Source organism: Syngnathus scovelli, chromosome 14 (genome assembly GCF_024217435.2).
Source record: "Syngnathus scovelli strain Florida chromosome 14, RoL_Ssco_1.2, whole genome shotgun sequence".
In the NCBI taxonomy this organism is placed as follows: domain Eukaryota; kingdom Metazoa; phylum Chordata; class Actinopteri; order Syngnathiformes; family Syngnathidae; genus Syngnathus; species Syngnathus scovelli.
The window spans coordinates 5348742-5372051 of record NC_090860.1 but is presented as its reverse complement, the minus strand read 5'-3'; the positions used below and the strand labels follow the sequence as shown (position 1 = coordinate 5372051).

At 47.5% G+C, this 23310-nt stretch overlaps 2 protein-coding genes across 9 annotated transcripts; both read left to right on the top strand.

The window, feature by feature from the left end:
• The first annotated feature begins 173 nt into the window (after nucleotides 1-173).
• Nucleotides 174-5563, top strand: eif5 (eukaryotic translation initiation factor 5). 4 transcript variants are annotated; one of them, XM_049739961.1, is made up of 11 exons: nucleotides 174-283; nucleotides 862-1149; nucleotides 2330-2609; nucleotides 2713-2794; nucleotides 3154-3326; nucleotides 3392-3503; nucleotides 3578-3942; nucleotides 4344-4505; nucleotides 4609-4773; nucleotides 4899-5039; nucleotides 5138-5563. In XM_049739961.1, exons 3-11 carry the CDS (start codon nucleotides 2538-2540, stop codon nucleotides 5234-5236), a joined length of 1371 nt encoding a protein of 456 aa, XP_049595918.1. In that variant the 5' UTR covers nucleotides 174-283; nucleotides 862-1149; nucleotides 2330-2537; the 3' UTR covers nucleotides 5237-5563. The 4 variants fall into 4 exon arrangements, with proteins under 4 accessions (XP_049595918.1, XP_049595917.1, XP_049595919.1 ...); XM_049739960.2 differs by lacking the exon at nucleotides 174-283 and adding an exon at nucleotides 293-543; XM_049739962.2 differs by lacking the exon at nucleotides 174-283 and having other exon boundaries at nucleotides 551-1149; nucleotides 2330-2417; nucleotides 2520-2609.
• A 1116-nt stretch (nucleotides 5564-6679) lies between these two features.
• On the top strand, nucleotides 6680-23071 carry mark3a (MAP/microtubule affinity-regulating kinase 3a). Of its 5 annotated transcripts, XM_049739955.1 has the most exons (18): nucleotides 6680-7251; nucleotides 11688-11858; nucleotides 12201-12254; nucleotides 13488-13536; nucleotides 14110-14175; nucleotides 14720-14790; nucleotides 15163-15219; nucleotides 15323-15559; nucleotides 15624-15743; nucleotides 15977-16076; nucleotides 17227-17339; nucleotides 17405-17552; nucleotides 17669-17883; nucleotides 18364-18467; nucleotides 19127-19396; nucleotides 19900-19926; nucleotides 20567-20611; nucleotides 22414-23071. In XM_049739955.1, the coding sequence occupies exons 1-18, from the start codon at nucleotides 7201-7203 to the stop codon at nucleotides 22760-22762; spliced, it is 2247 nt and encodes a 748-aa protein (XP_049595912.1). In that variant the 5' UTR covers nucleotides 6680-7200; the 3' UTR covers nucleotides 22763-23071. The 5 variants fall into 5 exon arrangements, with proteins under 5 accessions (XP_049595912.1, XP_049595913.1, XP_049595914.1 ...); XM_049739956.2 differs by lacking the exon at nucleotides 19900-19926 and having other exon boundaries at nucleotides 6681-7251; XM_049739957.2 differs by lacking the exon at nucleotides 20567-20611 and having other exon boundaries at nucleotides 6681-7251.
• Nucleotides 23072-23310: the final 239 nt, after the last annotated feature.

The window sequence follows — 23310 nt, the reverse complement described above, 5'->3', positions numbered from 1 at the left end:
ATTTCCTTTTTTGTTATTTCAAAATAAAACAAATCTTAGGGGAAAAGTGGGATTATTTACGTGAAGACGAACTCAATGCCCTTCACACAAATTAGTAGGGAATTTATGATATTACATATCTATCTTCATTTTACGTTTTCGAGTGCTTCAGCTTTCTAATGTGTACTTCATTTCAGAAAATTGTCAATTCCGGAAGTGGTATCATATGCCTCGTCTGTAAATTTGACACATCGTTTGTTAAAGCGAAGCGTGGAGCGAGGTCACTACCCAGAACATTCTAGAGGTAAGGTGGCACTACTAGTTCTTTCAGATCATTTAAATTTCCCCGACTCCTCGCTACACTGCTCATACGGTCGCAGATTGACCGATCGATTACGTCGAGCTAATGGAAGGTTGGGTTTTTAACCCCCCCCCTTTTTTTTAAAAAAAAAAAAAAACTCTCAATATTGCCATTTGGTCATCGTCGACTGCGCCTAGATAGTGAACGACGTCACAGCTCTTCCCCGTTAGCATCTGGGCTCAGGCTATTTCCTGTCGAGTACGGTACGAGCTATTTCCAGGCACACGTCGGACGATTTCGCTTTTAATGCTGGATTTAGGTCATGCTAACGCTAATTTTGAAATCTCTTTAGAGCAGGTGGCGACAATTATTTGTGGCGTACAGTAATTATGCAATATCGGATCCAATATGACGCTAAAACACATGCGACACTTGCGTAACAGTCATTCATCCATTTGGAGCTGACGGGTTAAACCTCGCCGCCCATGAGAACCACTTTCCGCTACATTTAATCGCTATGCTCGATGTTTTGAGACAAGAACGTTATTTTACAGTGGAAAATAACGCCTCTCTCCACTCAGCTTTCAAGGTCTCGACTCCACAGAGGACATTTTTGGACACAGCGGCCCGCGCGTCTTATCAAGGCTTTTGCCTCCCTTCATCGGCTCTTTCCAACCCTAGCATCTTAAAAAAAAAAAAGGGAAAAAAAAGCGAGAGGGCCCCCTCCTCCTTCATCATCCTCATCGTCGTCACACAGCACCCGAAAAGCCTGCTGCAATCGATACAAGAACAGCGGCAGTCATCGACACTGTTCACTGCGCCTCTTGGGACGATCAGCGTTGTGTTTATGTCTTTATTTTGCGAAAACGGTAAGTAGCAAATGCTGCGCCGTGTGTTTTCAATGAGCCTTCTCACGACTGCTGTTTAACATGTCTACGTGCGCTATTTGTTTAGTAGGTGCTATCAAAATGGCGCCTCCCCCATTCGCTCGTGTGCGTTGGCTGCATGACGCACTCTGCGCCAAGCTAGGCCGGCTAGGCTAATGAGCTAAGCTAACGTACCTGCCTGAAATAGCTTCTGAGATCTCATCCAGCGCCGGATTTAGTGGCGTCCGTGTGAAAATAGACGCAAGGCGGTTGAAATAGGTCAGTATTCGTCACCAATTTAGCATTAGTTAAGACCTTGGTAGTTCTGGGGTTCTAACAGAAATAAGACTAGTGCGTTCATATTCCACTGCCACCCCTTAATCCCTCCACACTGTTGCTTTTGCACAATGCTGGTCCTTGACAAACATGTTAACCATTTATTTTCAAACCAAAGCCACAATGCGTAAATCGCCTATCGGTTTGTTCTTCGTACTTAATCCGCCTGCGTGTCCTCTGCTGGATCACACTGCAAGGGTGGGCGGCCGGACTCGAGCTTATTTACTTAATTGGTCAGACTCAGCACTTTCCTTTTGTGTGCGTATCCTTTGGTGTGCGTGAAAACAGAAGCCGTCTAGCGGACACTGTAAGCCACCAGTGTGCTCCAGTTGATTTTTTTTTTTTTTTGGTGTAGTTTGAGCCCCTAAAAAAGTGACAACAGCTGACCTGACAAGAAGCGCAGCAGGTTGGCCACACAGTCTCGAAATGGCCTCTTCTAAAATTGTCTTAATTGCTCGCTAAAGCAGTAAGGTGCCTGAAATCACAGCTAACTAAAATGACCCTTTTTTATGTTTAATACTTTTTGTGATGTCACACGTCTTTTAAATACAGCAGCCAAAGATCAAACGCTCATGCCACATGATAAGCGTAAAAGATGTAAAATGCTGCCAAGTCGCAATGTAGATCTTGAATTTGCTGGGGAAGCTCTTAAAAGCAATTGTGTTGGTTGAACGGTCTGCAGACATCTGGAAATGAATGTTGTTATTGCCCTCACAACTGAAAGAATTTTTTGCCAACCTGAAAGCTAGATGGAAAATTGCACTTGAGTATTTTGCTTTCTTCTACTTCCCCGTCTGTCGTCTGACAGGAGTTTTTGTGGCTCCCTTTGTGTGTCTGTGTGTTTCAGAGCTGTTGCGCAGCCGTTGGAACCTGTGTGGTGGAAACTTAGCCTTCAAGCGGGGAGCTTGCGGCCACGGCGGCACGGCGTTTTTCATGTCAGAGACCGAGCACGCTTGCAGTCGTTTATGTCATCCCCTCTTTTCCAGACAGAAGATCCCGGAAAGTCCCCAATCACGATCCTTTTATCTCACTAATAGTAGCGCCGTCCAGCCAACATGTCTGTCAATGTCAACCGCAGCGTGTCGGACCAGTTCTACCGCTACAAGATGCCCCGTCTGATTGCCAAGGTACCCACGCGAGGTGGACCGGAGTGGACGCACCACGGGTTTTTCCCTTTTTTTTTTTTTTTTTTTTTTTTTTAATATGTACTGCATGTTTGTATTTGTTCAGGTGGAAGGGAAAGGGAATGGAATCAAGACTGTCATTGTCAACATGGTCGATGTTGCAAAGGCGCTGAACAGGCCTCCAACATGTACGTTCATCTAGTTGGCTCGAGTGACGAGCTTTTCACGTTCTGGACTTGATGTCATCCCGATCGAAGGCCAACAAATGTTGACCTCTTGACAGGAAATTGAAGCACATTACAAAATGGCACAAATGCGTCTTAATGATGTTAAATTTACAATTTTTTTGTACTACTGTGGATGTTAGTGACATAATTGAGGGTTGTGATTTTTGCCACACATAAATAGCGATGCAATGTTTTGTCATGGATCATTTGAATTGAACTCTTCTGTGTTATGGGAAGTTGTTTTATTATTTTTTTTTCCATCCAGATTGACCACGATGCACATGCAGTTAGTTGACTGTTTCCTTTTGTCTCTTGAGCAGACCCGACCAAGTTTTTTGGCTGTGAACTCGGCGCTCAAACCCAGTTCGATACCAAAAATGACCGTTACATTGTCAACGGCTCGCACGAGGCCAACAAGCTGCAGGACATGCTGGATGGGTTCATCAGGAAATTTGTGCTGTGCGCCGAGTGCGACAACCCAGAAACCGACCTGGTAAACCATCGAGCCGCTTCCGGCGCTCGTCTTGCTTCTGCTAAATGCTTGCGTCTTTTCCGCAGAACGTGAATCCGAAGAAGCAAACCATCGGCACGTCCTGCAAGGCCTGCGGCTACCGTGGCATGCTCGATACCAGGCACAAACTCTGCACCTTCATCCTCAAAAACCCGCCAGGTGAGACTGTCCTTAAAGCCGCCCATCGGGGCCAAACTCACTTGAACCTCGACATTGCTTCCCTCTCACGCCAGAGGCCAGCGACAGCGGATCCACTACCGCCAAGAAGGAGAAAGAGAAGAAGAACCGCAAGAAGGACAAGGAGAACGGCTCAGGAAGCGGAGAGGCCGGAAACCAGGAGAACATTGACGCTCCTGACGCTGTGGTGCGTTCACCCCCGCCCCTCCATGCCAGCTCGTGTTTGTATCGCTGCCGCTCAGGCTCGCCCCCGTTTCAGGACGGAGACGATGACGACGACGACTGGGGGGAGGAGACCACCAAGGAGGCTCAGAGGAGGCGAATGGAGGAGATCAGCGACCACGCCAAGAACCTGACGCTCAGCGAGGATCTGGAGAAACCTCTGGAGGAGAGAGTCAACCTCTTCTACAACTTTGTCAAAGTCAGTCTTTCCTCTCTGTTATGCAATCGGGCTTTTCCACTTGACGGTGCAGAAAATGCAAAAACAAACGCCGACTATTCGGTTTCTGCTTTGGTCCGTAACATGCCAGACTGCCGTAGCGGCGCTAGCCGACGCTTGACCGCTTGCTAGCTCTCTATGGTCAACAGTCGACCGCGGCGGCAGCTTGCTCCTTCCAGCTGTGAATGTGCAACAAAGTCTGTTCCTGCAGCATCAGAGTCTTGATTACAAAGAATGCCCCCAAGTGTGTGCCCTTCAAAGGCGCTTCTTGTTAACACGTTTGTGCGACACCGGTTGCTACTCTTTTGCGCCACTGGGCTGTTAAAAAAAAAAAAAAAATAAGTTGGGGAAATGGCGATGCCAGTTGTTGTTGACGTGTGTAGCAACGGAAGGAGAACGGCACGGTGGACTCGGCCGACAAGGAGATCCTGGCCGAGGCCGAGCGTCTGGACGTGAAAGCCATGGGCCCGCTCATCCTCAGTGAGCTGCTCTTTGACGAGAATATCCGCGAGCAGCTCAAGAAATACAAGCGACACTTTCTGCGGGTGCGTCCCGACCGTGCCACTTCTCCCCGCCTATCTGAGCTCACTTGAAGCAAGCACTGAATTGGCGAGGAGCTGAACAGCGCTTTGTCCTTTTTGTTGTCAGTTCTGCCACAACAACAAGAAGGCTCAGAAGTACCTGCTGGGTGGCTTTGAGTGCTTGGTCAAGCTGCACCAAGTCCAGCTGTTGCAGAGAGTTCCCATCATCCTCAAGGACTTTTACGACGCTGACCTCCTGGAGGAGGACGTTATCTTTGCCTGGGCCGAGAAGGTGACACTGCTGGCGCAGGCTGTTTAGGTGTTTTGTTTTTGGGACTTTTCTCAAGGGCCCCAAGGACATTTACAACAAGAGCAAGATGAAAATATAAAACTGACAGACCACTTGACTGTCTGCAGGTTTCCAAAAAGTATGTCTCCAAGGAGCTGGCCAAAGAGATCCGCGCTAAGGCGGCGCCCTTCATCAAGTGGCTGAAGGAGGCAGAGGAGGAGAGCGAGGGCAGTGATGAAGACGACGAGGAAGATGATGAGAATGTCGAGGTAATACCTCGGCCATTGCGCGTTTTGAGGAGAGAGGAAGAATTTGTGTTTTATGGTGCGTGTAACATGTTTGCTTCCCCCCCTTCTCTGGCCACCAGGTGGTTTATTCCTCTTCGGCACGTGAGCTCAAAGTGGAGACTGTGAAAGTGGATAAGCCGGAGAAGGAGGACGAAGACATCGATATCGATGCCATCTAAGACGCACGGACAATATTGATGACATTATTCTTGTTTTTTTTTGTGGCTTTGACTCACGATTTTGAAATGGCTGAACCCCTTAGCTCTGGCCACCCTGTAACCAGCTGACTCCTCCCTCCCCCTTCGCTTTGAGGCATGTTCTCTTAACCTTGCGCGCTAAGCTCCTGTCACGATGTGCATACAAGCCCTAAAATAAGAGAGTTGTTACGATGCTCGTTTCTGGGAGGGATTTTAATCATGCCTGTTTTGAGGGTCATTGCAGTGCACTTTTTTTGGTCCCTCATACTTTTCCAGTCAATAAAGAACTGAATGTTTTGCTATCCACAACTCCTGTGTTCACTGTGATTGGGAGCCTAGGAGGAAACCTTGAATTTTACATGAAGAATAGAAAGTATTTGGACAGCTATGAAGTTTTTAGTTTGGTTTGTTGCAAAGCCTGGGCTCACTTGAAGTTAATTCATAAACATTTCGTCTGAAGACCTTTGGCAAGCCATGATGAGCTTGCTGTGGTGATGATGTAAAGTAGAACAGGCCCTCCAAGTCACTGCTTCTTTAACGTCTTTAATGGTGCTATTTCGCTGCTATTACTTTTGAATGTATGATTGTTCAATTTTAGGTGAGTGGTACATTCCCGCTTATCCAATCACGCACTGAGCAGCACTTAAAGGCTTGTGTAATGGGGATTTTACCTTGCGTGCTAATTTATAGCTATGTCGGGGGGGGGGGGGATTTGACTATTAGCAGATTTTACCTATTCTAGACTGGCTAGAATCCTCTCCCCTGCAAAACCACTTGAAGGTTACAATTTCGACACTATCCATAATGTTAACTTTTTTTTTTTTTTGCTTTGCCGTCCTTGCCGCTTATTTGTCTGTACCGAGCTCGAATGTAAGTACACGCTTGTCCGCGTTAGAAGCTTAAGTTAAGTGTTGACAGAGCGCAGAAGTTTTAGTGATAACGCGGAGCCAGAAGGTCAGCCGGGTGGTTTGCTGACTTCGGCTTGAGAACCTTCTCCGCCCCTCCTGTTCAAGTGGTTCGCGACAATGCAACTTTCTGGTGTCGTCGGAAAAGAGGCAACCATGGTTGTCATGGATAGTTTTAGAATTAGTTTTTTAGTAAAGTCTATTTCTCGAACATCTCACTTTGGTTCTTCTGTCGTCTAATGAAATGACCCATGAGCATCTCATTCAGATTTACACGCACACATGAAGGCCACTGTCTGGATCTCCAAAGATCAGCCCTGCAAAACGCCCAGTAATATGGGTAACTTTACTTCGCAAAGGAAAACAGCTCATTCCTACATCAAATATAATTTTGAAGGCGAATAAATTGACGTTTTGGGGTGTGAACATAACCAAGTGCTTAACAGTTTTGGATCTCGCGTGTCGGAGTGACGGCCAGTTCCGGTGTTTACGAAAGTAATTTGTCGGACTCCGAGCGAAGTCATTGAACGCCTCCTAATCCACCACAGCCACCGAGCACTCGTAGCCATTTTGGTCGCACCTAAATCATCCCAGGGAGCTGCTCGCCCACTTTAGGCCGTATGCGATGAACCAAAACGAGCCGACGCCGAGGAAATACAACGTCGAACCCGTTTAAATCCCGCCTACCCGACGACACTGCGCCGCTGCCCGACTTTGGAGGCCATGGCTCGTCGCTGCTAGGCGGACTTGAGAGCAAAAAAAAAAAAAAAAAAAAAGCCCGGGGCGGTTTTTTTTTTTTTTTTGGGAAGTGGTGGCCGAGCGGCTCCTCCGTCAAACGTTGGCCAAGTTCCCTTTGGCCCGACTGGCCCCGGGAGTCGGGACGACTGGCGCTACAACGATTTGCACGTTTTATTTTGTTGGCCACTCCAAAGTGTTGCTTCCCCACTCGTTCGGAGATCCATGCGACTGTGTCCCTCTTCCGCCGCGGGATCGAACGAGGTGTCACCGGATCGCGAGCTGCTTAGCCTCGCTTGAAACATCATGTCCACCAAAACCCCTTTGCCCACCGTCAACGAGAAGGCGACCGAGAGTGTGAGTAGCCGTTTTGTGATGTTCGGAGCTCATGGCATACAGTTTGCTGCGCATATCGGACTGAATCCTCGCGTATTGTTCTCTCCACCGCACTTTGTAAACAAATCGGCTTCCTCTGCGGCCTCCCCAATTCCCCTCGTTTGGTGTGAACACGCTTTGGGTTTGTTTTTGGTCACAGTTAAAAGTTGTATCAAGTTCTTGAGCGGTAGTTATTTATTTGGGACGTGTTGGGGACACTTTAGGCCCCAGCCGAGCAAAGGTACAGGACAGACTCTACTTTGCGTGATGGCTTGGGGCGGTATACTATTGGCTACAAGGGTTATCAATCAAGGGCCTCGACCAATCGGGTTTGGAAAAGAACGTCATAGCCCCGCCCACTCGGGACCAGCAGAAGGCAACCTGCCTGACTCACTGCTCAAAACAAGCGCGACACAACCGAGCGCACTTCCGACCTGCCTTGTCACAATAAGGCGCTGGTTATTTCTTAACCACTATACTGTACTGTTGGTTTTGGGAGTTTTACTGTAACGGGTGTCTACTATTTGGACAAAACTGTTAGTGAATATTACAAGCCGTGACACTAAACTATGTAAGCCCCATATTGGCAAAGAACAGTCGAATTTCTGCAGTGCTTATTTTCACAAGGGTTGCAATTTTAATTCAGATGTTATTAAGAATTATTTAAAAATATATATTTTATTATAACAACAGTATATGTTATATCAAAGGACTTGGACAATTATAACAATGAGTTGTTAACTAATGAATTAGTTGCTGCAACTCCTAATAGCTGTCAACTCCGAAAGACTTTTACAATTAATACATGAAAATACAATAGGAGGGGATGGGCTAAGATAATAACCGAGGGACTGATCAATTCATGGATTTTCCTCCATTTCCTCATCCATCTGTCAATACGGCTTGTATTGACTCTGGCAGCCTTGTCGTTTTCCCAAGCGTTTGTAGAATGACAATGTGATGTGTCATCACATTTGCAGATAACCAAGCACAAACGCTCGATAATGGCAACAAGCGCTCAAGTGTCACTTGCGGGTCCGGTGTCATCAAAGACCAGGCGGGATTTATTTGGGGATGTCCTCGGGCAAGAACCCACCCCGGTTTTACCTGACTGCAAGTTGGTCCAAGGTTGAAAATAAGCCACTATTCAAGATGACCTACTTGAAATTCCAGGAGCTTTGCATCCTGGCAATTTGTAGTTGAGGGAGCTAAAAGCTTCTAATGTGTTCCTGTGACCTAAAGCTTCCTGGATGTCATTACTGGACCACATCTTTGGCTCCTGACAAGTTAGCGTGCAGCTAGATTTAGGGGCAGGGGGGTCCTCCCAAAATCCCTTTGACTCCCCTGGAAAAATATCAGGCTTTTATTCTGAAAGGGCAACTTCCCACCGCAGTTGGCAGCCTGTCGTGGGCTTGAAGCACATTGTTATTATCTGCCTGCAAGCTCCCCTCGTCCCTGTCATGGCCTGCGCTGGTTATCATTGGGGAAGTTGCAAGCTGCGTTGACGAAGTCTGCAGGGCCAGTGGACATGTGGTCATCGTCAAGCGTTCGCCGCCGTCTTCCTGCGGCGACATGACTGGCTCGCAGGCGGCCAGGAGGCACTGCAGCCTCGTGAGTAAAAACCTCAAGACCACCAGCCAGACAAAAATGTTGCCTGAAACAATGTTGGGGGGGGGGGGGGGGGGGGGGGGGGTTTGAGGCTCTTTTGTGTTTCCTGCGGTGAGTGAACAATGTGAGAGGTCAAATTTAAGACTTAAAGCATCTGTGATTGAGTAGGTGACGACATTTGGAAGTTGTTGGTTCAAATTGCGTTTGTAACATTTTCACTGCAACTGTGGGCTCCTATCTCTTTCTATCACTTTTATCCAGGAACGTTTGGATTGCTGTTTTGCCTTTTAATTGTACTAAGTTCATTTTGTTTTTCTTTTTTTAATCACTTCACTGGTTTCTTATATATCAAACAAATTGTTTTAGGTTCTTTACCTGACATGTTTCAGCGGTTTCTTCCGCCTTCATCAGAGTGTCACAGATGTGATAGTGACACGTCTTTATCAGCTGATGGATGAAGGCGTGGCTCACCTGTCAGATTTGACAGGTGAGCCACGCCCTCTGCTGTCCATTTACCTCTCCAGAATGCTGTTCCAGGTTGTAGAGAGCATATAGGCTCCTTCATCCCTGTTGATGAGAGGAATTACAGAACGCATCAAAAGAGCCATGAATAAATACAACATAACCACACCTATCAAACCACATACAACACTCCGTCAAATACTGGACCACCCAAAAGACAAAGTCAACCCGGAAAACAAATGCAATTCCATATACGAAATTCAGTGCAAATCATGCAATAAATCATACATCGGGGAGACAGGGAGGAACTTCATCACAAGAAAAATAGAACACAAGAAGGAGTGTGAGAAGGAGACGGCAACAAGACAAACAAGAGCAATAAAACTACAAGCAGAACAGGAGCACTACAAGTCAGCCATAACCGATCACTGTAAAAGAGAAAACCACATCATGGACTGGGAAAAGGCCAGAGTCATCCGCACTGAAGAAAATAAACATCAGCGTTGGATCAGGGAGGCCATTGAGATCCACAAGCGGGGCCCAAGGACCATCAACAGGGATTTGGGAGCCTAGATGCTCTCTACAACCTTGAACAGCATTCTGGAGAGGTGAATGGACAGCAGAGGGCGTGGCTCACCTGTCAAATCTGACAGGTGAGCCACGCCTTCATCCATCAGCTGATAAAGACGCGTCACTATCACATCTGTGACACTCTGATGAAGGCGGAAGAAACCGCCGAAACATGTCAGGTAAAAAACCTAAAACAATTTGTTTGATATAAAAGAAACCAGTGAAGTGTTTTGCCTTTTGTTTGGATGCAAGCACTGTTGGCTAAATGTAGTTCTGGGGCTCATTATCAGAACCAAAAGAATACCATGTAGAGGTGGTAGTACAGTGGAGCCTCGGTTCTCGACTACAATCCGTTCCAGGAGGCTGTTCGAGAAGTGAATCGTTCGAATTCCGAATCATGTTTTCCCATTACAAATAATGGAAAAAAATTAATCCGTTCCAAAAAAAAAAAAAAACGCCTTTTTTAAGCATTTTTTCGTTTGCGCATTTTTGTCCGATCGCGCAACTGCAGCGCACCGCCGACCGCGCAACTGCACCGCGCTGGTTGCATTATTGTGACAGAGCCGTTGCTGAAATCTAGAAAATAGTTTTAAAGTCCTGATGTGCTTTCCAAAATTTAAGGTGACATCAGTGTGCAGGGAGCTTAATTTTGTCCGATCGCGCAACTGCAGCGCACCGCCGAACGTGCAACCGTAGCGCCACGCCGACCGTGCAACTGCACCGCGCTGGTCGCATTATTGTGACAGAGCGGTCGCTAAAATTTAGAAAATATTTTTAAAGTCCTAATGGACTTTCCAAAATTTAAGTGGACCTCAGTGCGCAGGGATCTTAATTAGGTCCGATCGCGCAACCGCAGGGCGACGGGCGCTCACTGTCTAATTGCCTTAGAAGCGTCTTAGTGTTTTAGGATAGCTTTACTGCTCCCACTTGCTTCCTTTGGAGGCATGATTAGAGTTGATGCAATCCTCAGAGTAACGAGAACGTAATAACGAACGGAGTCAGTTGGCATGCTGGTCCTCCTGGTTCATCTCGCGAGGTTCGACAATCAAATTTCGTCCGACGTCTGAAGCAAAAAAATCTCGAATTTTTTGTTCGAATACTGATTTGTTTGAGAACTGGGACGTTCGAAAACCGAGGCTCCACTGTACTTCTTTTGGCCTGAAGAAAAAAAAATCTCAGGAACGTCCCAGAGTCCAAAAATGATGGGGTAATTTGGTTATGGGTCTTTTTGGGTTAAGTACTCTCAAAAGGTTCCGGACCCTTTAAGACGGACTCTGCAATGTTGGATGTATCTGATTGCTTGACACATTCACACCTTGCGTTCTTGACACTTGTAGTCCCTGGAACTTATGCGCCGCAGAACCAAAGGTTCTAGGTTCCAAGAAATTCGGCAGGACTTGAAAGTTGGATCTGCATTGCAGAGTTTCAGCCAGCATGATGGTAAAATGGCTCGGTTGATACTGACTGACATCGATCCGTTTATTTATTTATTTATTTTTATTTTTTAACCCTAGTTGCTTTTGAAAAAGACACCAGCACACACAGAAAAAAGAAATCAATGCTGGTAAGAATTGCAGCCAGCATCAAAGTTCACGTGACCCTCTCGGACACGCAAGCACACGATTCGGGTTGACGCCCCTCCCCCCACAGAAATAATGAAGTAAATGTACTGTTTCTGTAAATCTATGTGCGGGCAAGGCTCAAGTCAAAGCGAAGGTTTTTTTTTTTTTTGTGTGTGTGTGTGTGTAGTGGAATAATGTGTTGTCTCCCTTCCGCAGCACGCGTCCTCTCACGGCAATGGCCGCCAGTCGTCCCGCTCGGGTGTGCGTTCTCGCAGCTCCGACGAGCCCCAGCAGCCGCACGTGGGCAACTACCGCCTTCTCAAGACCATCGGGAAGGGCAACTTCGCCAAGGTCAAGCTGGCTCGCCACATCCTCACCGGCAGAGAGGTAACCGCTAACATTGCCGCTGCCAGTTAAGTAGCTTAGCCTACCTCATAGCAATTTTGCATACGTAATTTTTAAATATTCAATTGATCAAAAATCTCAATGCGCTATTTCTTCTTGATTTTGGCTCATAGGCTAATGAGTTGTAAAATTGTTTATTTTAATAATAAAACTAGAATGATTTCCGTATTCATAATTAATTTAATAGGGATGAATGAGCCCACTATTGACAAAATAAAAACGCCCAACCGCCAAAATAACTTTTGTACTGAAATAGTACCTTCCTCAAGTGCATTTGTCTGCTTTAATTTTTTTCTCGTGTTGTTTTTTGTTCTTTGGACGCAGGTGGCCATCAAAATCATCGACAAGACGCAACTGAACCCCAACAGTCTTCAGAAGGTAACTGGCCGTTCAATTTGCTCAAGCGTCTTACGATCCTGTGAGAAAGCGGTAAAGCGCGTCCGTGGTCGTCCCAAACAAGACGTCACATGCAATTGAAACTACGGCAAGTGGGAGGAGCCTTTGTTTCTAACCATGCCCAACCACATCGGAATGACTCTTGCTTGCAGAGTCGTTTCAATGGGGTTGCGATACCAGTTTGAGGTATTGGCAATCGCTATTGGCGGCCACCACTAAGAAGGCCGCTATTTTGGCCCACCCCAGGCGGGCCAGCAGTGGTTTTCCATCAGTTTTTCCGAAGCGCGATCGATTTGTAACCCTTTGTGTGTCAGAGGCTCCCAGAAAAAAGACGGGCGAGCTCGTGTACGCACACAAACGGGCGATTGATTTCCTCCCGTGTTTATTTTGTGAGATCCGAGCTGTCTTGAAAGACTCGAAAAGGTGAAATTACTGTCGTGTGAGGCTTTAAATACAAAACAGTCGGACCCCCCCCTCACCGTAGCTGACAGTGACGATGAAGAGTTGACAAATCCCAGAGAGAGAGAGGAGAGAGACCGGCATCCCTAAGGATTGAATCCTCACGCTAATCCGGTTGATCAGACCTTTTGTCACATCTGCTGCTGTCCGGATGACCCGGCAGAGAAAATGAGGCATGACAATGGTCGCAACGGTCGCGCGCCGCTCTGATGGGTGGCAGGGCTAGAAAATGGACGGCTTCCCTCTTTTGTGTGCTCAACAATTGGAGGACGTCCTGTCGGGTGCAGAGCGCTCCACCTGACTTATCAGCCATCTCTTAAAGCCTCGCTTCTTAAAAAGTGCCATGTCCAAAGCGGTCACTAGCATTAGCCACACACTAATCCCAAAAGACATGAAGGAAGAGCAGATGTTCGCGATCACATCCAGTGCTTTTCTTGGTCCTGGTCTTCATTTGAACATGGTTTCACCACCCCCTCCGCACATACACATGCCTTTAAATACGCATTTTAAACGACCAATACTTCACAAACTGGTTCTTACTGATGGTGACATTGTCGATGTGAATTTAAGGTGACGGGTTTGTTTTTGTTCTTCATGGCCACTTTGTGGTTGTTAATGCAATTAATGTTAATTAATGCTGTTAATGTAGTCAATCACTTTGTTTGGTTTTGTGTGTTTCCGGTTGCCTTAGCTGCCTTTTCATGACTGGGTATGTGTTTCTTCACACATTTATCTTCACTTTGTGTTTACATTCAGCTCTTCAGAGAAGTCCGAATAATGAAGATCTTGAATCATCCCAACATTGGTAAGTCATCATTAGCAACCGTTCACTCAAGTTTGAATTTTGGCCGTCAGGAGCTCTGCCATGAGAATCAGCAGGATGAAAATCATAAGAGATGGGCACCGACCAACATGTTTTTTTTGTTGTTGTTTTTTTTAAGCCTGATGCTGATATTTGAGAAAGAAAATTCAGCTAATCAATTCATTTAAGAAAATGTAATGAATAACCTACTGGGTCAATAACTTTATGAATTACAGAACACTTGACTGTTTTACTTTGTCCTTTAACATTTGCGCAACTTAACCTAATAGGAGAGAGGAAATCTGCCGATTTTTATTTATTTATTTGTTTGTTTATTTATTTGTTTATTTAGATGATGTGCTTGCATGTTTGAATGCCATTTTCTTTATGTTGGAAAAAAAAAGCATTTCAAAAGCGCCAATATCAACCTAGAATCATTTTCTGTCGGTTTGCTGGTCTTCCATCCCACCGTGGGCTATTTTAGTCCGCCTATCGTTCTTTCATCACCATGCACGCCGAAGCGTCCCGTCCTTGACGTGTGTTGTGTGTTTGTTGTTGTGTGTCTCGTCTCGCCAGTCAAGCTGTTTGAGGTGATCGAGACGGAGAGGACACTCTACCTGGTCATGGAGTACGCCAGTGGAGGTGAGCGCACACACACACACGCGCACACACACACACACGCGCACACACACACTTCCACGCATGTGATGAGGAGAGAAAATGAGACGGGAGTCTCATTTTCTCCCCTCATCACATGCGCCGTCACACTCGCGTTGCTCTCTGCGATGTGCCGAGAGCTGCGCTCTCATTGCATTACTGTTGATAGGAGCATTGCGTCCGTTTGGCGGCATTGTAATGAGATGATTACCGGGCGGGTTGACTGAAGAGGCATCGAGTTTACAGCAGATCTGAAAAAGTCTACACCCCCTTCTTCAAATGAGAGCGATGCAGAGAAATAACTTCCAAAGTGAGATATTGGGGTTGCACAAATGCTCACACCCTTTGAATAGCTGGGCATATGGCTTTGTTTAGTACACAAATGTAACTAACAATTCTTTCTGTTGGATTGATTGATTGATTGATTGATTGATTGATTGATTGATTGATTGATTGATTGATTGATTGATCAGTCAATGAAGCTCCTCCATCTTGTCCTCACCGTGCTTCCGCTTCCTGGTCCTTGCAGGAGAAGTCTTCGACTACCTGGTAGCACATGGAAGAATGAAGGAGAAAGAGGCCAGAGCTAAATTTAGACAGGTACGCCCGCAGCCTTCTGCTTTGGGCTGCACTGCACGGCCGCTGCGAAACGCGACACTCTTCCAAAGGCCTCTGTCGGGATTCCACGAGTTAATTAAGGTCTGGCATCATGCCATGTCACGTCTTGATGAGGCCACTCACCAACAAGCGAAATTTTGCCACCCTAGAAAAAAAAGTTGTTTTGAAATCTTGAATCTTTTTTGTTTGTTTGTTTTTTTACAATTGTCCTTTATTTTCTTTTTACAGTATTTTAAATAAGCTGCAACAAGCATTATTATTATTTATTAGTGCTGAGGAAATAAGCTTTGAAAGAAATGAATGAAACAATCGCAGCAGCACAGCTGAAAACTGCTTCTTTTCTTCCTCTTGCAGATTGTATCGGCGGTGCAGTACTGCCACCAGAAGCACATTGTCCACAGAGACCTCAAGGTGAACACGCACACACATGCAGCTCTCCCAAGGAACCAGTTTTAAACCAGTTTTGCGTTGCGTCGTTCTCACACTTCCTCTTTTTGCGTAACCCGGTGCTCAGGCGGAGAACCTGCTGCTGGACGCTGACATGAACATCAAGATCGCCGACTTTGGCTTCAGCAACGAGTTCACATTGGGCAACAAACTGGACACCTTCTGTGGCTCGCCGCCGTACGCTGCGCCCGAGCTCTTCCAGGGCAAGAAGTACGACGGGCCTGAGGTGGACGTCTGGAGCCTGGGCGTCATTCTCTACACGCTTGTCAGCGGCTCACTGCCCTTCGACGGGCAGAACCTCAAGGTGAGGTGTGGCACCTACCGCATGACGATGCCGAAAATGGCGCTGACTCGCCTTGGCTTTGCAGGAGCTTCGTGAGCGCGTGCTGCGAGGGAAGTACCGCATCCCCTTCTACATGTCCACCGACTGTGAGAACCTGCTCAAGCGCTTCCTGGTGCTCAACCCAGCCAAGCGCGGGACGCTCGAGGTGACGCCTCAAACAATTTGATCTTGAATTTCTTTTTCAAAATGTTTTCCTCTGAGTGATAGTAAGGGCAGCCGAGTAACGTCCACGTGTCTGGCACTCGTGTGTCCAAGCGGGATCGATGATAATTAGTTGTTCCGCCAGCTGAGACATTGATCTGATTGGCGGGAGACCAGAACAAACAAGTGTCAAGCGGTAGAGGTCGCGTAAAATCTAAAACTTTGTCTCTGCCGCAGCAAATCATGAAGGATCGCTGGATCAATGCCGGATTCGAAGACGACGATCTGAAGCCTTACGTGGAGCCGGAGCTGGACATCGCCGATCAGAAGAGAATAGGTACCCACAAAGTCACACAAAGCGCTCATGGAATGGGCCAAAACATCGCCATCCTTTGCTTATCTTGGCGTTGCGTAACAAGGCTCTTGCGCGAGCTGTTGTTTGGTGGCCCAAGCTCGCTGGCTCATTCCATTCAAGCGACCAAGAAGAAACGTGCTGATAAATAAGTAAACACAAGCTGCTGCTGCTGGCGAGAGGCAGCAAACTCGCCCCCGCCCCAACGTTGTGTCCTGGATAAGGCCTTAATGAAAGCGGTGGGTGTGGTGGGCTGGAGTTTACGTAACCGCAGCAAAGCCAAGAGAGGGATCCCTCCCCCTGTAAATAATTCACGTAAAGGCACAGGGACAAAATAGAGGATTGCAGCCTTATAACAAAATTATTGGGCCACATAACACCAAGCAGCACTTTTGATATTATCCGGCAACACGACAGAAGAGTGCCGGCACCTGAGCACGTCGCCATCAACATTTGTCATGACAAAAAACAACATGACGTGCTGAATTGGAGAGCCATCATTTAATTGTACTCATATTCGCACCTGAGCACGTCGCCGTCAATATTTATGTCATGACAAAAAACATTACGTGTTGAATTGGAGAGTCATAATTTAATTGTACTCATAGTTTTCAAAACAAAAATTCAGTTTGATGATTGAAATGAATAATCAAAAAAGCCCACACAACAATTATCCTGATTTAGTGCCTAAATCCTTTCTGAGCATTTTGGGCAGACAAATCAAAGTCAAAGTCAGCTTTATTGTCAATTTCTCCACATGCCAAAGACACACAAAGAAACCGAAATTTCGTTCCCCCCTATCCCACGGTGACAAGACATGGCCCACAACAGACAAACAAGTAAACAAGTATAACAACAGCGTGCTGAATAAATAACACAACAAATAAATAAATAAGAGGAGCAAAAAAAAGGAGCAAGTGAGCGTACAGCAGACATACCAGAAAATAGCGCAACAGTGCCGCACGCTACGCAGAAGGGGGTAGCGAGTTCAGGGTCCTAACAGCCTGGAGAAAGAAGCTGTTGGCGAGTCTGGTGGTGCCTGCAGTTTGCCGCCCCTAATTTGTGTGTTTGTATGTGTCTATGTGTGTCTACGTGTGTCTGTGTGTGGTGTGCGCGTGTGTTTGTGCACGCGCAGATGTGATGGTGGGCATGGGCTACAACTTGGATGAGATCCAGGAGGCTCTGGCCAAGATGAAGTACGACGAGATCACCGCCACCTACCTGCTGCTGGGCAGGAAGGCCTCGGAGGTAAGCGCCGTCCGTCCGTCTTGGGCAAGCGGCCCCACCTGATCCCTCCTGCCCTCCGCCCCCAGGCAGAGCCCGGCGAGTCGGCGTCCAACAGCAACCTGTCGCTGGCCAAGGCTAGACCCAACAGCGAGCTCAATGGGCAGTCACCCTCGCAACTCAAAGTCCAGAGGAGCGCCTCGTCCAACCACAAGCAGCGGCGCTACAGCGAGCAAGGTTGGCATGTCAAATTCAGAAGCTTTATGTCAAGGGGCCCTAATATGTCCCTCGTTTGGTTACTTGGCTTGTTTTCTCTTTTTTATGTCAATTCAAAATGCACTCATCCTCTCCAGTGGGCCAGAACGCCACGGTGGGCACAGCCCAGCCCAAGCGCAGCCAGACGGCTGCCGTTGACAATGGAAAGGACGACGGTGGAGTCCAGCTGCGCAAGTCAGGAGCCCCGGGGAGCCGCGTCGCGCCACCCGCTGGCCCGTTGCTGGGCAACGCCAACAACCCCAACAAGGCCGACATACCTGACCGCCGGAAAGCTGGTGCCGTCGCGCACGCCGTGAGTGGACCACGCCCTTGGATCCCCTTAGACCAGTGGTTCTTAACCTGGGTTCGGTCTCAGGGGTTCAGCAGAGCCTCCACTGCGGAGGTCCGAACACACCTGATTTATCATGTGAATGTGATGACGCATATCTGAACTGGTCTCGCAAAGGCCACAGCAGAAGTTACACTGATTTGCAGGTATGTAATTTGTTGCGAGTTCCTGCATTGTGTTGGTTTTGTTCTTTGAACAAGGTGATGATCTTGCACGACTCATTTTGTGCACTAGTAAAATACATTTATGTCTTGAATTTGAAAAGAATAATTAAACTTTTCTCCAAAGAGGGGTTCGGTGAAAGCGCATATGAAACTAGAGGGGTTCTGTACCTCCAACAAGGTTAAGAACCACTGCCTTAGACGCTTGACATGTTGCTGGCGTCCCCATGCCTCCAAAATGGCCACTTGTGAGAATGACATGCCACTCACGTTTCTCCTGTAGAACAACACGGCGTCGGCGGGGATGACGCGCCGGAACACCTACGTGTGCAGCGACCGCAATAATGCCGACCGCCTCTCCGTCATTCCCAACGGGAAAGAGAACAGGTGAGCGCCTACTCCAGCGCCTGCTCAGGTCTTTGACCTCAGCGCCTTTTTGCCTTCTGTCTTTCTCTGTCTTTTTTTCCGTCTCATTCTCTTGTTTCGGGCGTTCATCAGCAGTTGGGTGGCCCGCACCGCCAGCCCTTCGCCTTCCTTGCAGGGCCAGGCGCCCAGCCCCTTGCACGCCTGTCAGGCGGGCTGCGCCACGCTGCCGTATTCCTACTACGCGCTGGACTTCTGCTCGGCCAAGTAAGACAGCGGGGCGGGAGTGCCACCCGTCTGTCTCCCGGTGTCTGCGCCAATCCCGCACGTCAAGCCCACACGTCAAGCCCGCGTCTTTTCCCGCCTCCTGCTCGTCAGACTGCGAGCTGGAATGACGCATCGTGAAATGTGTTTGATGGCATCTGGCGGTTTTTTTTTTTATTCACTCCTCATCCTAATCTTCTCGTCATTTGTCCTCTGCCTTCAACTTTGACCCCACGGTGCTCGCCCCTCCTGGCCCCCACCTCCACTTACCAGGCGTGAAACGCCATTTATATTTTTTCAAATTTTTATTGTCGTACTTTATGGCAAAAATGTACTTGTAAAGTCAAAGCGAGTGGCAACAAGTGAGTCGCCCCAAATATGCCGGCTGACCTGACGTGTGTTTTTTCCCCCCTCCCCAGCGCATTGGTGTCCCCGGGCAGCCAGCACAACCCGGTGGCGTCCACTCACAGTGTGGCCAACGCGTCCACGCCCGAGCGTTTGCGCTTCCCCCGCGGCACAGCCAGCCGCAGCACCTTCCATGGCGGGCAGCTGCGCGACCGGCGCACAGCCACCTACAACGGGCCGCCTGCCTCACCCAGCCACTCGCATGATGCCTCACCGCTGTCGCAGGCACGCAGCCGCGCCACCAGCAACCTATTCTCCAAGCTCACCTCCAAGCTCACGCGCAGGTAGGACACTTTCTCCTCGCTTTGCTCGCATTTTTTCCCTCTCTTTCTGATGTTTCACGTTATTTGCTTTTTGTACTGCTTTTTCTTTTTATGACTGTTTCAATGTCGAAATTCTCTCTTTACTTTGCTCAACTGAATACGGAACTTACAAATCTGAATTTTATCGTTACAACTGTTGGGATTCATCAACAACACTTCTGAATTTTTATGTGAAAAAAAAATTGTGTTTTGTGTGGGAACTCTCATTTTGAGAAGTTTTTTCATTTTTTTTTTTACTAAACAGAGGTAACAATATTACAGGGACAACCTCGAACCACCAAAAGCCTGCCAATTGCTCAGAGGCTCAAGTGGGTCAGAGATGGGACAAAATAGCTTCCCATCCTCCTTGTGTTTTTCGCCGTGGCCGCTTTCATGTCCCTTTCCCTTAGTCCAAACATACGACGGGACATCGTTTGACGCTGTCTCTGTTGTCCTTCTTCCTGTGTGTTGTGGTTCTGTTGTAGAAACATGTCGTTCAGGTTTACCAAAAGGTAGGACCAGCGCTGCCTGCCCGGCTGCCTGCCCACCCGCCTGCGCTGTCGCCCGACCGCTGGCACGCCACTAACATGCCGCCCGGCTGCACACACTCACACGCTACATACTGGTTTCACAAATTTGCCATCTTGCAGGGAATTTCTCAGAGAAATATTTAAAATCTTTATGCAACTATTTTTGTAAAAAATGGCAATTTGAGTGATTATTAGTTGCACAGTGGCTTTCCCTCGCGAGTAGCGCCGGTCCGCCGTACGTACGTCCAGAAGGCGTGCGTGCGTGCGTGCGTGCGTGCGTGCGTGCGTGCGTGCGTGCGTGCGTGCGTGCGTGCGTGCAGGCAGGCAGGCAGGGGGCGCCGTCCACCTGTGCCACAGCTGCTCTCACGCTGTGTTCTTCCTTCACTCACACGAGTTTGCGTCCCGTCATTTAAAAGCAAACGACAAATCCTGAGTGGGAGTGCCCAGTGTGAAGCCGGAGTTTGTTGCCGTTGCCACGGTTACCAGACACATTGAGAGCCGAGAGTTTTTTTTTTTACTTGCTGTTTTTGCTTGGATGGGGAAAAAATGCTAGCAGCCAGATCCACATCCTCTTCTTGTTTTTGTTGTCTTCCTTGTCTTCGTCTTCCCGCGCATCCCTCAGAGTCTCCACAGAGTTTGAGCGAAACGGGAGGCTCGAGGGCTCAAGGTGAGCTTACCCGACCAGCCGCCCCAAAAACCTTCCTGTCCGGTGGTGCCCGGCCGGCCCTTTTCTAGCTGCTGCCTAAAGTGGCATCCCAACTTTACACCACCAATAAAACACTGTGTGTCATGTAAAAATAGCACTCCCGAGTGGACAAGGAAAACACTTGCGGCTCACATGCACTTTTGGGCAATATCCGTTTCCATCCCATTCGTCAGTCATCGATTATAAAAATGTCCGATTGGCAAATTCGCGTCGCAACGCCTCGTTTTTGATCGAATCAGCGTTGCCTCCCTGACGAGCCAATTTTGGGCAGAGTCGGTGGGAAAGGGGCCACGGCATCCATAGCGCTCCGTCTTCGACACATTTTGTCAGGATATTTTCGTCTGGTTTGTCTTGTTGGCTGCATGTCGTCATTGCCGTTGTGCTTGTTTTGTTTTGCTGTGTCTTTGCTCTTTCTGCATGTTGCTGTGTCAAACAAACGCCCCCTCCCCTCTTGACGCCTGCTGCAGCATGTTCAAGTTGATGAATTCTTCCAGATGTTTCATTTGCTTTCATTATTTTTATGATACAAAAAAGCTAAACAATCTGCTTGGCCAACCAGGAAAATTACCAATTTGCGGCTGCAAACTTAAATTTTGTGGCCACAAATTACTCTTGGACACAATTTAATGTTTTGTAATCAGACATTTACTTATTGTGACCATAATTTATATTTTCTCATCATAAATTAGTATTTGTGGTCATAAATGTGTATTTAGCAACCAAGGCTGTGGACTCGGTCGGACTTTTGCACCGAGTCCGAATCCGGCCTCTTGACCACCGAGTCCGAGTCTGGCTGTCCATTTTTTCTGTTAATTCATGTGACTGCTTAGTCTTTATTCAAGGCTAATTTAGATCAAAATCTACCAGAACGAACGCAACTGCTTTCACAATGGCTGGTTTGGCTTATATAGGATCCCTTGCTGAGAGCGCGGACGTAAAAGTGAGGCGACGTTCCAATCGGACGTCGGATCGATAACATTTTCCCTGCCCTACCAGAGTTGTGCTAGTTCATAACATAGATCACTCATGGCGTAGTCATAAATGTACGGTTGACAGTTTAACCGATAGAAGTGGATACATTGGAACATGACCTACACTCTAATATATTATTTGACATGGTATTAAATGTGTGGCTTTACAAAAATAGTCATTGAAGCCCACCCTTAGCCCTGAGTGCCATTGGCATGAGGCAAAACGCTTGAAAACACACACTCTCGCCCAGTTAAATAACCATTCTGAAACACAGGACATGTAAGATTATATTTTTTAATCATTAATTACACCATTATAGCTCAGACATTTATCTAAACAAATAATTAGTGACGACCCCACAACTATCGAAACACATCAATGATATAAGCTGGGTGACAATCGTCCTTGACATTAGTACATAATGTAAACATTAGCCTAAGTGTAACTCAACTTGGCCGCATTGATCGTAAGCAGGGCTGTGGACAGTATTCCTACGCGCATTCTCAGCAGCATGATGAAAATAAAATTGAACGTATTTTTTTTTTTATTGGTGGACTCGGTCAAAATCAGCACCGAGTCAGAGTCCGGCAAAAATGGCCGAGTCCAAGTCCACAGCCCTGTTAGCAACTAACTAAAATTTTGGGACCAAACTTTGCCATTTTGAGTTAACATATTGTGCCCATATATTTTACATTTGAATTTGGTGAGTGTTTTGTGGCCACAATGAATGTCAAGACCCCCTCTACTTGATGTGTGTATTGTGTGACGTTTGGTGTGGCGTGTGTCCGCAGCCGCCACGTGCCCGTCGGGGAGGCCAAGGGCGAGGGCAAGGACGGCAAGCCGCGCTCGCTGCGCTTCACGTGGAGCATGAGGACCACCAGCTCCATGGAGCCGGCCGATATCATGCGGGAGATCCGCAAAGTTCTGGATGCCAACAACTGTGACTACGAGCAGCAGGAGAGCTTCCTGTTACTGTGCGTCCACGGCGACGGGCACGCCGAGAACCTGGTCCAGTGGGAGATGGAGGTGTGCAAGCTGCCGCGCCTCTCGCTCAACGGCGTGCGCTTCAAGAGGATCACCGGCTCGTCCATGGCCTTCAAGAACATTGCCTCCAAGGTGGCCAACGAGCTCAAGCTATGAGGAGCCACTGCCGCCGCCCCACAAGCTGTACAATCATCCATGTAGCAACTTTCCAAACGCCTCCTTTTGTAAGAAACTAAAAGACCAGCAAAGTATGTATCCATTCGACATCACCCACCTTTGTTTCCTTTTTTTTGTTTGGCAATAATCACTCAACTGCCGACTAATACTTTGTTCTGGCCACACGTGGGCGACATAGTTGAGTTTATTTGTGTCCTGCTGTCAATGTGGACACAAAAGAGAATTTCTAGTCTTATTTATTTTCTTCCCCCCTTCCTGAATAAGATTAAAATCACCACGTAGCTTTTTTCTTGTTGTTTTCCGTGTAAATATTCTCACACTGCAAATACTGTTTTTGTTCTCTTTTTGTGTTGGGGTTGGGAAGGTGAGTAGGAGTTGAGATGGCAGCGAGGGGTGTTTGTGATGGTCGCATGACCGTCATTTCATTAAAAGAATCAAACTGTTGGGATACTTACTGGAAGCAAAACAAATCTGGGGCAAATGCTCTTAAGTCAATTGTGGGCCCAGACAATTTTTTTTTTGAGCAA